Raw genomic sequence first — 17,829 nt, 5'->3', positions numbered from 1 at the left:
TGTTGGTTTAGTTTGCATTGGTAAATTTACAGGCGCAAGCTAAACTGTTTTAAAACAGTGGAACTATGTTCATACAGGGTTTTGCATTGATTTAACTAAAATCAGTTTAATAATGATTTTTGTTAAACCAGTGCAACTTCAATGTGTAGGCAAGGTCCTAAATTCTCATTTTATATTGGAGAAGACTCCTGTTTTTAGAAAACTACTGCTTTCCATACGAAACAAGGCACTCTGGCTGTCCTGTATGATGGGGTACACACATCATGATATCAAAAAGTTTTACTTTACCACCATGCTGACAGGAAGAAAGAGGAGAGAGAAGTGCCTGGCTAGCAAAGAGAGAATGGGAAGATGCTTTATTCACAGAATATCAGTGGCTTATCATTATTAACAGATCCAGTGTTGTGTAAACAAAAAAGAAAGCTTATTGTAATGTCACTTTGTGTAAACTACTGCACCCCTTGGCTGCCATAAGTGCTTTGTGCTCTTTCAGGGACCCACTGATAAAAATTACCTTTTCCACATGCAATGAATATGCGAGTAATCACACAGCATGTTCATAACTAGATATCCTTGAAAACTAGCTCTCTGCCTTCATCCTCTGTTTTATCTAAAGAGTAATTGGGGAGAAATGTATCCCTTCACAGGAACCTTTGAGTTTTGGCCAAAAGTGAGAGCAAGTGGAATTTACCTTTGATACCTTGAAAGATTGTGCTTGGTTAAGGTGAAGATACGTTCTAATAATGAGAGTTTCAGATACCTTTTAATGACAGTTTTCCCTCTAAATAATGCAGAAGGATTAGGAATTAATTCTGAAAGTGCTTGCTACCTTCTAAATAGAGAAGTGGTGTTGCTTTTCTTAAATTTTAAACTTAGAGTAGGTCAGAGGGTACTTTTCATCATTGATATGATTTTAAGATATTGAAAAGATGAGAAACTAAAGGTTCCAGCAGTGAACTTTTTGTCATCTTTTGAATTCCCAATAAAGGAATGAGGTGAATTTTTTTTTTTTTTTTAAGCAACAGGATTAATTTAGATCTAAGGGAACTGACCATTAGACATGCTGTTATATGCTAGCAATTCCATAGGTAAGGTTGCAACAAAGTTTGAAGACCAATTTTAAAATCTCTCTAAAATGCACTTGAATAATTAGATCAGCTGTAAAACTGGCATACTTCTTCAGGGACTGGGATAATGTTTGTGGTACAAATTTGGATTCATTTTGTCAATACATCCCTAAAATACAAGCCCACTCAAAATTACCTTTCTTAACAAAATTTTTGAGGGGAAAAATGATGGGAAAGGGAGACATTAGACTGATATTTTTGGATTATTTCCATTGTGATCTAGTGGTACCAAAAATAATTGGCAACAGCTTTTCAAGGCTCACAGTGCTCCACGTTCACTATACTAAAAGGGTTATGGCACCATGTATTTCTCACTCCTCATTGACATTGGGCACTCCAGCATCAGAGCATCGAAGAGAAGAATCACTCATTAGCTTGAATGAGACAATCAGAAAAGAAAAGACATCACTTCCCAGGAAGGTACCTTGACCCTCCTAAGCACCTGGGCAACACAAGAGAGCTCATTGTCCAGTGCGCATCCCATTTATGTCTTTTGGTATTGCCAAGACAAAAGGATCATCCACTACATTGGACCATGGAGTCTCTGCTTTTGGCACCAAACGTTGCCTTTGATTTTCAGGATCCATTTGCAACCCTTTTGAAGAAAGGGTGGGGGAACCTTTTCGGTCCATCCCAACATTACCATCTCATCCCACTGACATCTCTTTGTCCGTGTAACCAAATAGATACTCCACACAACTTTGTACGATGCATGTTGTGGCCTGCACTACAGGACACGTTAAGGGCCATGGTTGATCTGCTTGGTTGAGATACTTGGATCTATCATGGTTGGCACCAGCATACTTGCCACTCCTGGGTCCATCGACTTTGCTTTCAGCATCACAGTCTTATCTTCTGGCACCACTGCCATAATGTCCAATCCCACTGGCACAATACTTGGCCCTGTTGGCATCCTACCTGGCCCCCCAATACGAATGCTTGCTCCTTTGGCCTTGGCTCTGCCTACACTGCCACCTATTCAATCAATGTTCCCACCTAAAGCACTGGCACTGCCGATACTCCCACCCTTATTGGCTCTGCCACCTGCTTTGCCACCATACTGACAATCTCTAGAAAACCGAAGACTCTCAATCCCTGATATACTTGGGGTGTGTTTACACAGACATAGATGATGGTGCCGACGACATCCCAGTGCATGACATCCCAATCTATGGAATGTCACCAGATGAGAACATTGTGACTTCAATGGTTTCCTCACCACATGAACAGTTCCAGGAACTGTTGAACAGGATGGTTCTCCCACTCTAACTGGGTGCTGCTGAGACTCCAGTTGAAAATTGGGATCCTTTATTTGACCTCCTTAAGTTGAAACCAAAGGATAGTATTTCCCCGCCTATCCATAGGGGGCTTCTTGATCCCGCTAGAGAGAGATCTGGGTCCTTATTGCCAGCAGTCTCTTGCAGGGGGCAACAGGATGTACCTGATCAATACTCAGGACTTTTTTTTTTTTTTACTTCATCTGACATCTTAGTGCTAACTCACTGATGCATACAGCAGCTGTGTAAAAAATCAAAGAGCATGACCACCTCTCAAGTAGACTGTGGACAAAGAGGGATGCAGACCGGAATGAGAAATACCTGTTGTTCTGCATATAGAGTTCTTCCCTTTGGCCTTTTGATTGTTCTGGAATGCAGCCACTCCACCGGGATTGAAGCCATACTCATTGCATCACAATTATGCTGGGCTGGTCATGTGTTGAGGACGGATGACACCAGAATGCCAAAGCAGTTGCTGTATGGTGAACTGAAAGTGGGTAACTGCACATGAGGTGGTGAGAAGAAACAATTCAAGGACTCACTGAAGCATGAGTTGAAGCAGTGCAATATTGACATTGACACCTGGGAGTCATCAGCATAGATAGATCGTACTAGTGAGCAGCAGGCAATGATGGGGTTATTCAATTTGAGATTAATTCCCATATGGCTTTTGAGGCACAGAGGCTAAGTCGTAAACAGTAGCAGATTATGCAGGCACAGACTGTAATCCCTTCGTCGATATCAAGCTACATGTGCCTTCAATGAGGAAAGGACTGCCATTTGCAGATTGGTGATTTTAGTCCACAGTTCTCACAAGATATAATATCTTTATCAGCATAATTTCTGATTTATGCAGAATGATAACAATAATTAATTGCACCAAGGGTATTCACAAAATGCTGGATGTAGCAGCAGCAGCTCATTTAAAAAAATCCCAAAGGGTGCAACTTTGGACAACTGGCTCCTTAAGGCCAGTTCACTTCATTCAGTAGGTCTAATGTGCTAGCTGTTTCACAGGCTAGGGCTGGAAATCAACTCGGAGAAATCATGTCAAATCCCATGTTAAAAGATAATAAGTGAGACACTGGACTTGACTGTAGGCTCAGCATTCCTGCCAGAGGAGCAATTTCCCCACATGCTATAGTTCAGTACACCCGACACAATCAACCATGCCAAAGGACAGGGTTTTTCATGGGACTTGTTTGTGACACTCCATACAAGACTCCCCATAAGACCTTTACAACACTGGCTGGCAGAAGTATACACCCCAAACATGGACAGTCTACAGAGGCATCTGACCCATCCCACCAGGGGTGCTACAGAAATTCTCCTGGTTGAAGTACAGAAAGAATGCACTAGTAGGGGAGTACAGTTCAATCCTTGGCTCCAGGCACTGGTGGTCTCAGCAGATGCACCCATGGTTGGCTAGGGAGCTCACTTGCAGGAGTCACAAATGCAGGGTTTGTTGAATTTGCAAGAATCCATACTTCATTTTAACTTCCAGGAACTTTGGGTAATACACTGACACTAAGATCATTCCTGCCCTTTGTCTCAGGGAAAATAGTTCAGATCCTAACCAATAACATTACTGACATGCATTATCTGAACAAACAAGGGGGTGCTTATTCCCCCATATTTTGCCAGAAAGTGATGAAACTCTGGCACTGGGGCATCCACCATTACATACATCCTGTAGCCCTACACGTGCCAAGGGTACAGAGTATCCAAGCAGTCTGTTTGAGGATGCTGAATCAGGGCCAACACAAATGGTCTTTGAATGAGATGGTGGCTCAGCACTTGTTCAGCAAATGAGGAACTCCTGAAATAGGTCTGTTTGTCACTAGGAAGAACACTAAATGCAACCTACTGTGATCCAGAGTGGCCAGGGACAAGGCCGCACCAATACCGTCCTATTGCACTGGTCCAGTGACTTTCCATATGCACTCCTGCCCATACTCTTAATACTTAGAGTATACAGAAGATCCAAAGAGACAGGATAAAAGTTCTGTTGCTAGCATTGGTGTGGCCAAGACAACACTGGTACACCAATTTGTTACAGCTCCCTTGGGAGCCCTCGTACCACCTACTCCAATCTATAGACTTCCGATCCCACGCAGCAGAGAAAATTCTCATCTTAATTTTCCATCCAGGCACCTGGAGGTCTGGATGATTGGCTTCTAATGGGTCCTGACCTTAGTTGTGGTGCAAGAGTAATTGAGTTCCTGTCCTATCCAGAGAACCTGTAGCACAATAGTGTTACGGTCATTTTTATGCTCAACAGTTGGTAAAGGCTTATGGCTGGAGTCTGCCCTCTGTGAGTATGTCTACGCTGCAATAAAAAAAAATCCCTGGCACCTAGTCTCAGGGCCCAGGTCAGCTGACTTGGGTTTGTGGGGCTTGGACTGCAGACTAAAAATAAAAGTGGAAACACTCAGGCTGCAGCCCAGGCTCTGAGACTCATTCCCCTTGCGGGGTCACAGAGCCTGGGCTCCAGCCTGAGCCAAAACATCTACACAACAATTTTATAGCCCTGCGAGCCCGAGTCAGCTGACAAAGGCCAGCTGTAGCCATGCTGACGGTCTTTTATAGCCGTGTAGAAATACTCTGTAGCTCCTGTCTTGAACTATATACCGTATCTAAAGGAGGCTGGCCTCTATTGTATACTAGAACATACACCAAACTGCTATTTCAGCCTGTCATCAAGGGTTTTTCCACACCACATCAACTAGGTTTCTCAAGGGACAAATCCATGCCTTTCCTTCTGATAAAGAACCTACACCAGTGAGGGATTTAAATGTAGTCCTTGGAAAGCTAATACCTAATTGGTTATACCTCCTGATTGGTTGGAAGAGTCAGCAGACTGACTCTTAAGACCAGCAGCAGCAGTTCAGCAGCTGCTCAAAGCATTCAACCATAGCTGTTTTAGCTTTGCCTGCTTCTTCCCAGCCCTGCCCCTGCATTGTGTAACTCTGGGTAACCTGGTTCTGACCCTGGCTTCTGACTCCTGATTCCAGCTCTGATGCTTGACTCTGGAATCTAGCCTCTGACTTTGGTTCTGATCCTAGCTACTGATGCCTGCTCTAACCAGTAGACCCCACTGCCCACATCCTGGTCACTGCTCTAACCACGAGGCCTGATACCTGCTCCAACAACTAGACCTGACTGTCCATGTTCTAGTCACTGAGAGTCCCTTCCTGCATTTGCTTGTGTTATGCTAAAGCAAATGTCCCTTCCAAATGGAATTAGTCCATTCTATATGAGCCACAGCTGTGGCATATCTATGCTAGATACCCACAATAGAGAGATGCAGAAATGCACATAAAAGTCCAGTTCATACCCGTGTTAAATATTATGCCTCTTGTACCCATCCATACCCTTAAGCCTCTAAACTTTGCCTCTTGTTCAGATGCCATGTTCAAGCAGGGAGTGCTCACTGTCCTCTACAAGTGGTACAGCTTGCTACCTTCTCTCAAGTGGGAACGCACAGAGGTCCTGGAAGAAGAAAGGAAGGAACTTACTGCTGAACACAATGCCATCAACAGCCTTAGGAACAACTGTGACGACATAATCAAAAAGGCTGACAAAGGAGGTGCTGTTGTCATCATGAATATGTTGGAATATGAACAAGAGGCTGCTAGGCAGCTCTCTAACTCCACATTCTACAGGCCATTATCCTCTGATCCCACTGATGATTACCAAAAGAAACTACACCATCTGCTCAAGAAATTCCCTGAAAAAGCACAGAACCAGATCTGTACAGACACATGCCTAGAACCCTGATCAGGTGTAATTCTATTTGCTACCCAAGATCCATAAACCTGGAAATCCTGGATGCCCCATCATCTCAAGCATTGGCAATCTAACAGCAGGATTGTCTGGCTATGTAGACTCTCTCCTCAGGCCCTACACTACCAGCTATCTTCGAGACACCACTGACTTCCTGAGGGAACTACAATCCATTGGTGATCTTCCAGAAAACACCATCCTGGCCACTATGGATGTAGAATCCCTCTACACCAACATTCCACACAAAGATGGACTACAAGCCATCAAGAATAGTATCCCTGATAATATCACGGCAAACCTGGTGGCTGAACTTTGTGACTTTGTCATCACCCACAACTGTTTCACATTTGGGGACAATATATACCTTCAAGTCAGCGGCACTCCTATGGGTACTCGCATGGCCCCACAGTATGCCAATATTTTTATGGCTGAATTAGAACAACGCTTCCTTAGCTCTCGTCCCCTAACGCCCCTACTCCACTTACGCTACATTGATGACATCATCATCTGGATCCATGGAAAAGAAGCCCTCGAGGAATTCCACTATGATTTTAACAATTTCCATCCCACCATCAACCTCAGCCTAGACCAATCCACACAAGCGGTCCATTTCCTAGACACTACTGTGCTAATAAGCGATGGTCACATAAACACCACCCTATACCGGAAACCTACTGACTGCTATACTTACCTATGTGCCTCCAGCTTCCATCCAGGACACATCACACGATCCATTGTCTACAGCCAAGCTCTAAGATACAACTGCCTTTGCTCCAATCCCTCAGACAGAGATAAACACCTACAAGATCTCTATCAAGCATTCTTAAAACTACAATATCCACCTGCTGAAGTGAAAAAATGGATTGACAGAGCGAGAAGAGTACCCAGAAGTCACCTACTAAAGGACAGGCCCAACAAAAAAAATAACAGAACGCCACTAGCCTTCACCTTCAGCCCCCAACTAAAACCTCTCCAGCGCATCATCAAAGATCTACAACCTATCCTGAAAGATGATCCCTCACTCTCTCAAATCTTGGGAGGCAGGCCAGTCCTCGCTTACAGACAGCCTCCCAACCTGAAGCAAATACTCACCAGCAACCGCACACCATACAACATAAACACTAACCCAGGAACCTATCCTTGCAACAAAGCCCGATGCCAACTCTGTTCACATATCTATTCAAGTGACACCATCATAGGACCTAATCACATCAGCCACACCATCAGGGGCTTGTTCACCTGCACATCTACCAACGTGATATATGCCATCATGTGCCAGCAGTGCCCCTCTGCCATATACATTGGCCAAACTGGACAATCTCTACGCAAAAGAATAAATGGACACAAATCTGACATCAGGAATCATAACATTCTAAAACCAGTGGGAGAACACTTCAGCCTCTCTAACCACTCAGTGACAGACTTAAAGGTAGCAATTTTGCAACAAAAAAACTTCAAAAACAGACTCCAAAGAGAGACTGCTGCACTTGAATTAATATGCAAATTAGATACAATTAACTTAGGTTTAAACAGAGACTGGGAATGGTTGGGTCATTACACTAATTGAATCCATTTTCCCATGTTAAGTATCCTCACACCTTCTATGGGTCATCTCGATTATAACTTCAAAAGTTTTTTTTTTTCTCCTGCTGATGATAGCTCATCTAAATTGATTGACCTCTTCCAGTTGTTATGGCTACTTCCACCCTTTCATGTTCTCTGTATGTATAAATATTTTCTTTCTGTGTGTTCCATTCTGTGATCCGATGAAGTGGGCTGTAGCCCACGAAAGCTTATGCTCAAATAAATTGGTTAGTCTCTAAGGTGTCACAAGTACCCCTGTTCTTTTTGCGGATACAGACTAACACAGCTGCTACTCTGAAACCTGTCATAACTGGAAATTGTTGTTCTTCAGGAGTCTCCTCTGTGCATTCACATTTTCCACTCATCGTCTCTTTTTCAGACTTCTTGTCACACTTTGGGACTCAGCGATTTAGGAGAATGAACTCGGATTGGTAGGGACTCCGCTCCCTTTATATATACTCAGACCTCAGCCATCAATATCACTTGGGGGCACTGTGCACCCCAAAGACACAGTTTTGGTAGAGGTTCCTTGCCTCAACACCAGGGAGTACCATATTCCACACGCGGGGATGCACAGAGACATTTCTCAAAGAACAGCAGTTATCAGTACGTTTCTTTTATGGGTTTTCTCTTCCAGATTATATGCATTTTTACCTGATTATGAGTACACTAAGGTTCTTCTTTGAGTGATGGCCCCTATTATAACTATAAGTACACTGTGCACAAGTAAACTATGGTAGTTCCTACTCAGATCTAATGTGTATAGCTAACACTTGTATGTTAGGTAAGCTAAAGTACCAATTAATTTACCAGTATTGTAGGGGAAGTGGAGATGGACAATGGGAAAGGGTATTTCTACTAGCATAAACTATTTCTCCATTGTATATATGAACATGGTATTCACATCACACACACACACACTCTCTCTCTCTCTCTCTCTAGTACTTCTTTTTTGGGAGTTCGAGTGGGTGGGGAGGAGAAGAATTGTATTTCCTTCCAGCTATACCTTATGGCACTAAGCTTTAGAAAGGATTTGCTCTCAGTGGTCCACAGTTAGTATTCTAGGTCTGATTCTCTTTTGGGGATTTTTTCATATTGGCATGTGAATGCTAGATATGCAATTAGTATGGTATCATTTAGCTTCGGAGACTTGGGTTCCAATCTTGACATGGGTCACCAATTAAAATGCTTGGTCTCATCTTTAAAGCTAATGGACATTTGTCTATGTCATATAACCTTCACCAGCTTGGCATACTGTAGTTTTCAATTTCTGCTGAAGAGGGGCCTATGGCTGAAATGGTTTGAGGATGGCATGTCAGGGTTGAGATGCATAAAAAGAGCTCTGGGGACTGTATTATATCTGGCTCAGGTTATTGCTATGAATACCTCAGTTTCATGAGCACTAAATTAACCAAGAAAATTGTCAGATTTATTTGTGTGTTTAATATAATCTTCTGCTCTCTTTTTTTTTTAAAAACCTACCACTAGCATGTGAAGCGCCAGTGTTTGCACCCTCCCTTATTGCATGAGAGCATGCTATGATAAATTATCAGTGGGTGCCAGCACAGTACCTTCTGGGGGATCAGAAGTAATAGAATTTGGAGCATGACCAACTACATCAAGGCACTTTTTATTCTGTAGTGTGGAATATAATTAACCTGTTCGTGTCTGCTATGCAATGACAGAGGTTACTTCTCCTGATCAGTAAGTTGTAATGCCTACTCTCTGTACAATAATATTAATCATAACTTTATGTAGTTTCTTTCATATCGTGCTGTAATCTTGGGAAATTAGCTTTTGTGTTCAAGTTTCTCCACTCCATAGCAGAAGTCATCTCTTGCATCTGCAGCTGGGAGGCTTCTGATCAAGTTAGCAAGAGTCTCTCTCTCTCTCTCTCTCTCTCTCTCTGTGTGTGTGTGTGTGTGTGTGTGTGTGTGTGTGTGTGTGTGTGTGTGTGTGTGTGTGTGTGTTGCTTAATACGTGGTCAGTACTCTTGTCTAGCCACATCAGCAAATTGTGTTGCTGTTGGAACCTTGCGTACATGAAATAATCATGATGACCATTTAGTGTTCTTTTTTAGCTTTTATGGTGAATGAATATAATTGAGAAGAAAACTGGTGATTAAATGGTTAAAGTTATAGAATTCAGACTAAACTTTTTAATAAAATCTGAACAGATGATCTGCCTTTTTTTTTTTTTTTTTTTGAACTGGCAGGTTTCAGGCTCTCTAATTGGCTTCCCAGTTTTACAGAGTAATTACAGCTTCAAGCAAACTTTGTCATCTGTGGTTCAGAATGGTGTAAAGTAAACAGAACATTTTGAAATACAGCTTATAGTCAGAGTTGCTTAGGAGAGTTTAACTAACCTGTCTAATTTAGATAGCAGCATCATTTTATTTGAAAATGGTAGTTTACCTAATAATTCGGAAGGTGTCAAACATTTTGTAGCCATAATGAATAAAGTTAACCTTTGGCATTTTACATCATCTTTTCATTTTAAGGAGGTAAGTTAAATAATTCAGAAAGGTCCTTTGTATTTTTTAAACTCTTTATTTTTTCCCCATCTTAGACAAAGGATCAGAAATGGCCTGAAAAGATACATTTTTTTTCTAAAACTGTATTGCCAATTTCTGTTGTTCATTTAGTATTGTAGTCTTTTGAACATTAGTCTCCACTGAGATGTTGTATCCTGCCTAGTATTAAAAAGTCAGAAAACTCTCATGGTTGATCTTGAATCCTAACGTCACTGAAGGATTTAGGATTAAAATTTGTAATTCTAAATTATAGATGGCTAGCATACAAGAACACAAAGTTGAGTCTGTTCACTGGCTTACTCATCTTTTTGCATGATAATTTAGACTTCCAACTGTTTTGAATTGAGATTCAGCCTTTTAATTACATTTGTTTATGTATAGTAGCAAATTTGAAGACATTATGGCGGCTTGTTCTCTTCTCTTGGTAGTGACCCAACTATTGCTTGAGTATCCTGAGCCAGCTCTTGGTAGCCAGCTTCACTTATTCCTCTGTGCTTTGTACTTCACTTTCCAAACTATTTTTTCTTTGTCAGTGTAATGCAGTTTTTCAGTAACTAGTAGAAAAGAATTGTAATACTCTATATTATAGTACTCACGCATTCATCTTTACCACATTTTTCATTAGCTGTGTGAAAGGAGAGGTCAACAAATGAGCTGTTATTCATTTTCGAATCATAGTAGGAATGTTGCTTACCCAAGTAAATGTGCATACAATAGCTTATGAGGTGTGTGGGTATGCCAGATGCCAGTAAACTTCAGTGCTTTCACCTGCTTGAGAAATATGGGTAAAACATTGATTTTTGAAGTGTGATGGTATTCTGCTTTTCTAAAACTGTTTTCCTTTTTAAAAAAAATTAGTTTTAAATAAGAGTTCTACATATGTTTGGAGAGTATTAGAACCAGAGCTGGTCAAAATTTCTGAATTTTGATTTTCCAACATTTTTCTTTGAAATTAAAATTTTTGGCAAACGCACTTCTAATAAAAAATTGTTCCAATATTGACCAACTGTAATGAAAATTACTTCCAAACTACTGTTTGCTAATTGCAGAGCCTAGTAAGAAGTCAAAAATGAAATTTATTATTATTATTATTATTAATAATAAACATTTGTATAGCACCAAAGATTATGGACAGTGCTTTATAAGACATAGAGTGAACTCCAGCCCTGCCTGAATAGTAATTTATTATATTAGTATGTGTTTGCAATTGGAGAAAATATCTCTCTAAATTTATAGAACATGAATGAGTGCTAAGAAAATAATTTTAAAATGTGCAGGAAAAAGATTTATTATAAAAGATTTAAAGGCTAAATCTTGAGTCAGTGCGCAACACCATCCAGCATTCGAGTCAATGGAAATTGTACGTGATTATCAGTTCTTGAGATTTTTGACCTCAGTCAATAAACTTAACTGGACATTGACCACAACATTTGAATATGTATACAACATTTTAAAAAGATGTCTCTACAGTTGTAGAAATGTTTTTGTTGTTGATTGAAAAATAGTGTGTGGTTACATATTAAAACCTTAATGCTTAGGTGCAAAGGTAAAGAGTTAACTTATATTTCCTGAATTATGAGTCCTTAAGAATGTGATCTTTATGTAATTTTTCTGTGGAATTTCTCATTCTTCTTTGAGTGATTGCTCATGTGTATTCCACAATAGGTATGCGTGCCATGTGCACCGGTGCTGGAAGTTTTTCCCCTAGCAGTACCCGTAGGGGGGCACCCCAGCGTCCTCTGGAGTGGCGCCTCCATAAGGGGCGCTGTGCGTTCCCCCCACCCTCAGTTCCTTCTTGCTGCCAGTGAAGGTGCTTTGGAACTGCTCTGCTCCAGCTTTGCTGTAGCTCGTCCCCAAAACTGCTTGTTCGTTCAGTGTATAGTACCTATAGTTAGTTAGTTGTTCAGTTAGTTTAGTTTAGCTAGAGCACCCGGGCCAGGGCATGCCCCGTGCCCCGGGTTTTAAGTCGTGCAGCACTTGTAGGTGATCTATGCCAGTGAGTGATCCGCACACGGACTGTCTACGCTGTTTGGGGGAAACCCATCTCAGCAATCGCTGCAAGATTTGCAAGTCATTTAAGCCTCGGACCAAGAGAGAAAGGGACATTAAGCTCCGGGCTATTCTGATGGAGTTGGCGCTGACCCCGGCTCTGGCGCGCCGCTCCGAGTCGGCACCGGGCACTGTGGTGTTGGTGTGCAGTGACCCTTCGGTGCCATCAACTATTTGGGCACTCCAAGAGGCTAGGAAGAGGCTGCCTTCGCTGTGGCACCGGAGTAAAGCCGGGACAGAGGCTAGACCCATGTCGGGCAGTCCTCGATCCCCACCAGCCTCTAGGCTTCCAATTCAAGTCGAGCGGAGTAGCCCGGCCCATTCGGAGCAGGCCTTCCTGGATGTCTGGATGCCCTCCGCACCGGCGGCCCTGCAGGCAGCCCGGGATGTTACGTCCAAGCCGGTACCAGGAGTACTCCAGAAGCAAGCCGCCGCTGGGATCTCCGCAGTCACTCCTGGCTCAGTAGCGGTCTCGGTCGAGGGAACGTTCCCGACGCCGTTCGCCGCCCAGCGACCGTTCAGGGCGAAGTCCACATGGATTGCCCTTGACGCCCACCAGGCTGTCTGGTTGGGTTCCATCTGACCATCTGTTCCCGTTCGGCGTACCATGCAAGGACCCTGCCATGGCACCGTCGCCACAGCCCCGGGCATCGATCGTCGGCGTATCACCGTCACGGGTCCGCCCGCCTGAGCCAATCGCGGAACAGCTGTTACTAACGATACTAGTCCTCCATGTCGGGATCGCCATCCCGTGGTCGGCATCGCTCCTGATGCCGCTGCTCCTCCCGGTCAGCGGCAGGTTGTATGTCCGCCCAGCCTCCCTTCGTAGTTGTCCATCGATGGGCCAGGCCAAACAGCCAGTGGCACCGGGCCCCATGGCCAGCCCAATGGTACCAGTGGGCACCGTGGCCCCCGACGCAGCCCCGGGTGGCCGGAGCCTCAGAAGGACCATCGGCCTCCCTCTCCAGACCTCTGAGGAAGGAGTCGGTGGGACGTACATCCTCGGCACCATCCCCGAAGACCACCAGGTGGTGGACCCTCTGGTGCCTGTGGACACACAAAGTACCGTGCCGGCCTCCTCACCCTTCCCAGATGAAGTGATTCCGGTCCCTCCTCCCTCCATCCTGCAGGAGGACTTTAGGGCCCACCAAGAACTCTTTAAAAGGGGGCATCAAGCCTCCACCTCCAAGCAGAGGAGATGGAGGAGCCCTCGGACTCCCTGTTTAACGTGCTGTCCTCCTCAGCACTGGGCAGGGCGGCCTTGCCTCTCCAAGAAGGAGTGGCGAAAATTTCGAATGCCCTGTGGCAAACCCAGGCCTCATTGGCCCCCATCTCTAAGAGAGTGGAACGCAAGTATTTTGTACCCGCCAAGGGGCATGAATACTTATACACCCACCCTGCTCCTAACTCCCTGGTGATGGAGTCAGTCAACCACAGGGAACAGCAGGGCCAGCCAGCTCCTACCCTGAAAAATAAAGATTCCAGCCTCCTTGACTCTTTTGGAAGAAAAATGTATTCATCCTCGAGCTTCCAGTTACAGGTGGTGAACCACCAGGCTCTCCTGGGCCGGTATGAGTTTAATCTGCGGGGCTCCCTGCCCAAGTTCGAGGACTCCCAGGAGCGCGACAAGAAGGAGTTCAAAGTGCTGGTGGAGGAGGGTACAGTGGCTGCCAGGGCAACCCTGCAGGCGGCTTCGGATGCAGCAGACACGGCCGCGCGGTCCATGGACTCCGCGGTGTCCATGAGAGGGGCATCATGGCTCCTGCTCAGCCCACCCACTCAAAATACGAGACTGCTTATAAGAAGTCACGGGACTATAAGAGGTGCCCACAGAGGCAGTCTCGGCCTACCCCCCAGCCTGGATCCTTCAAGGGCAAGCAAGCGGGACCGTTTTGACAGGATGCCTGGAGGCGCCCTGCCAGTTCTCATCAGGGATCCACCCTCAATAAAGCTTCCCTTCTCCAATCGGTTGTGTGCTTTCCTCCTGGAATGGTCACGGCTAACCTCAGACTGATGGATCTTCAACACCATCTCCCGGGGCTACACCCTCCAATTTACTTCCTCCCCGCCCAGCCACCCCCCGTCCCCGTCCCTCCTGGGGGACCCTTCGCACGAGGCTCCACTCGAGCAGGAGCTGGGGCGGTTCTTGGGCCTAGGAGCGATGGAAGTGGTACCCAGGGAGTTCAAAGGCAAGGGGTACTACTCCTGCTATTTCCTTATCCCGAAGGCCAAAGGGAGGCTCAGGCCCACCTTGGACCTGTGAGGCCTGAACCAATACATGGTGAAGCTCAAGTTCCACATGGTCTCCCTGGCCTCCATCATCCCCTCCCTGGATCGCGGGGACTGGTACGCCGCCCTCGATCTGCAGGACGCGTACTTCCACATTCATATATTCGAGGGGCACAGACGCTTTCTCCGTTTCGCGGTGGGGCAGGAACACTAGCAATATACGATCCTTCCGTTTGGCCTGTCCAGTGCCCCCAGGGTATTCACGAAATGTATGTCGGTGGTGGTGGCCTACCTCAGGCACCGGGGGTCCAGATCTTCCCCTATCTGGATGACTGGTTGGTCAAGGGCAGCTCCCAGTCGCAGGTGCAGGATCACGTGGCAGTCTTTCTGTCCATGTTCACCACTTTGGGCCTGTTGGTAAACAACACCAAGTCCACGTTAGTCCCGGTTCAACACATAGAGTTTATTGGGGCGGTCCTGAATGCCTCGTGGGCCAGAGCCTCCCTCCCACCGGATAGGCTAGAGACCCTGAATGGGCTCATTGACACGGTCACAAGGTTTCTGGTGACAACAGCCAGAGCGTTCTTCCAGCTCTTGGGTCAATGTCGGCATGCACGTATGAGGTCCGTCACTCCAGATTCAGGATGAGGCCCCTCCAGTTCTGGTTGGCCTCGGAGTTCTCCCAGGCCAGGGATAGGATGGACAAAGTCCTCACAGTACCCGAGCCAGTGACGACCTCCCTACCGTGGTGGTCCTCCCCGAGAAATATGCTCCACTGGGTCCTGTTCAGGGGCAGGACCCCGTTGCTGGAGCTGGTGTCCGATGCATCGGACCTGGGATGGAGGGCCCATGTGGGAAATGTTCAGACACAAGGTCTGTGGTCAGCTCGATCTGACCCTCCACATAAACGTCAAGGAGCTCAGGGCGGTACGGCTGGCGTCCATGGCCTTCTGCTTGTACCTGGCGGGCTGGGTGGTCAAGGTCCTCATAGACAACATGGCCTCAATATTGTACATCAACATGCAAGATGGGGCCCGATCCTTTACACTCTGCCATGAAGCCCTCAGGCTGTGGGACTTTTGTATAGCCCACGACATCTGCCTACAGGCCTTCCATCTGCTGGGCACCTGGAATGCGTGGGCGGATCGCTTGAGCAGGGACTTCTCCTCTCAGCACGAGTGGTCTCTCCACCCAGAGGTGGTGCACAAACTTTTCCAAGTGTGGGGAACTCCTCAGATGGACCTGTTTGCGACTCGGCAGAACTGTCGCTGTCCCCGTTTCTGCTCTGGGGGAGGCTGGGATGGGGCGCTATCTCCGATGCCTTCCTCCTGTCCTGGTCAGGCCAGTTTGTCTATGCCTTTCCCCCGTTCCCGCTGATCAACAAGGTCGTGGAAAAGATAAAGACAGACAAGGCCAGGGTCCTTCTGATTTCCCCGATATGGCTCAGGCACCATTGGTACGGGACCCTCACAGACCTGGCGGTTGCCCCACTGTGGCCGTTGCCGTCCCGCCCGGACCTGCTCTCCCAGGACCAGGACCGCCTCCTCCACCCCAACCTAGTGGCACTCCACCTCACGGTGTGGCTGCTCAATGGTTAGGTAGGGAGGAAAGGACATGCTTGGAACGGGTTCAGGCTGTCCTCCTAGAAAGCAGATGAGTGAGGCGTTTTCCCAGTGGCCACCCCGATCCAGCTTATTCTGGACTACCTTCTTCACCTTAGAGCCCAGGGCCTGGCGCCCTTATCAGTCAAGGTACACCTGGCGGCCATATTGGCCTTCCATCCGCCGGTGCAGGGCCATACGGTATTCTCCCATGCTATTACTGGCTGATTCCTTAAGGGGTTGGATCACCTCTTCCCATATGTTAGGCCCCCTGTCCCGCAGTGGGACCTAAACCTGGTGTTGGAGTGTCTCATGGGGTCCTCGGTTGAGCCGCTAGCCACGTGCTCCTGGTCACACCTCTCATGGAAGGTGGACTTCCTGGTTGCAATCACGTCGGCTAGACGGGTCTCGGAGCTCAGGACCCTGACCTCTGTACGTGGTGTTTCATAATCATAAGGTCCAGCTCCGCCCACACCCTTCGTTCCTCCCAAAAGTGGTCTCCGCCTATCACGTGGGTCAGGACATTTTTCTGCTGGTCCTCTGCCCCAAGCCCCATGCGTCCAGTGAGGAGCGCCGCCTCCACACGCTGGATGTGAGACAAGATCTGGCTTTCTACGTGGAGCGGGCTAAGCCATTCAGAAAGTCCTCACAATTGTTCATCTCCTCGGCCGAGCACCTGAAAGGATGGCCCATCTCCACTCGGCGGCTCTCCAACTGGATCACCTCGTGCATCCGTACCTGTTATGACCTGGCGGGACTCCCTCCGCCACCAATTGTGAAGGCGCACTTGACTCGGGTGCAGGCCTTGTCGTCTCCCTTTTTGGCCCATGTCCCTATTCAGGACATTTGTAGGGCTGCCACATGGTCTACAGTTCACATGTTCACCTCACACTATGCAATTGTCTCCCAGGCCAGGGATGACGCCGGGTTTGGCAGGGCTGTGCTCGGTCCCGAGAATTTGTGAACTCCTACCCACCTCCAACAGATATAGCTTGGAATCATCTATTGTGGAATACACATGAGCAATCACTTGAAGAAGAAAAGACAGTTACCTTTTCCGTAACTAGTGTTGTTCGAGATGTGTTGCTCATGTCCATTCCACATCCCGCCCTTCTTCCCCTCTGTCGGAGTTGTCTGGCAAGAAGGAACTGAGGATGGGGGGAGCGCGCAGCTCCCTTTAAACCGCGCCATGGAGGTGCCACTCCAGGGGTCGCTAGGGCGCTATCCTATGGGTACTGCTAGGGGAAGAACTTCCGGCACCGGTGCACGGGGCGAGCATGCACACCTATTGTGGAATAGACATGAGCAACACATCTCGACGAACACCAGTTACGGAAAAGGTAACTGTCGTCTAGCTCGTTCTCTGAAATGCCTTATCTATTTTGTCTTGATTTTCAGTTATATATGGGAAGATCTGGATGAACTTACTCCTTCCCTAAGTAATTTTGAAGAATTTAACTTAAACATAACTCTCTTCTCGCAAAAATTTACTTGAAAAAGCAAACTTCTAATTACCATTCATTGTATAGGAATATGTTTATGGATGTACAGCAAATATAGTTTTATGAATTAATGTATGTTCATATGTACAATATTGCAAATATTTATTTTATTATGTTTAATGTATTCAGTTTTTAAAAATA

General features: G+C 46.1%; 1 protein-coding gene across 13 annotated transcripts in view; it reads left to right on the top strand.

Annotated features, from left to right (window-relative positions):
• Nucleotides 1–17,829, top strand: part of AKT3 (AKT serine/threonine kinase 3) — a 303,148-nt gene that overhangs the window by 137,539 nt on the left and 147,780 nt on the right. For 4 of the 13 annotated variants that reach the window (XM_065589155.1, XM_065589156.1, XM_065589154.1 and 1 more), the window contains one exon: nucleotides 5,811–8,013. The exons of the other annotated variants lie outside the window; for them this stretch is intronic. In XM_065589155.1, coding sequence (XP_065445227.1) covers nucleotides 6,399–7,757 — 1,359 coding nt within the window. In that variant the 5' untranslated portion in view covers nucleotides 5,811–6,398 and the 3' untranslated portion in view covers nucleotides 7,758–8,013. Of the gene's footprint in view, nucleotides 1–5,810; nucleotides 8,014–17,829 lie in introns of those variants that run through there. 13 annotated transcript variants of the gene reach the window in all.

The sequence above is a fragment of the Chrysemys picta genome, chromosome 3, assembly GCF_011386835.1.
Source record: "Chrysemys picta bellii isolate R12L10 chromosome 3, ASM1138683v2, whole genome shotgun sequence".
Classification (NCBI taxonomy): Eukaryota; Metazoa; Chordata; order Testudines; family Emydidae; genus Chrysemys; species Chrysemys picta.
This window is presented reverse-complemented; position numbering and strand designations above follow the sequence as displayed.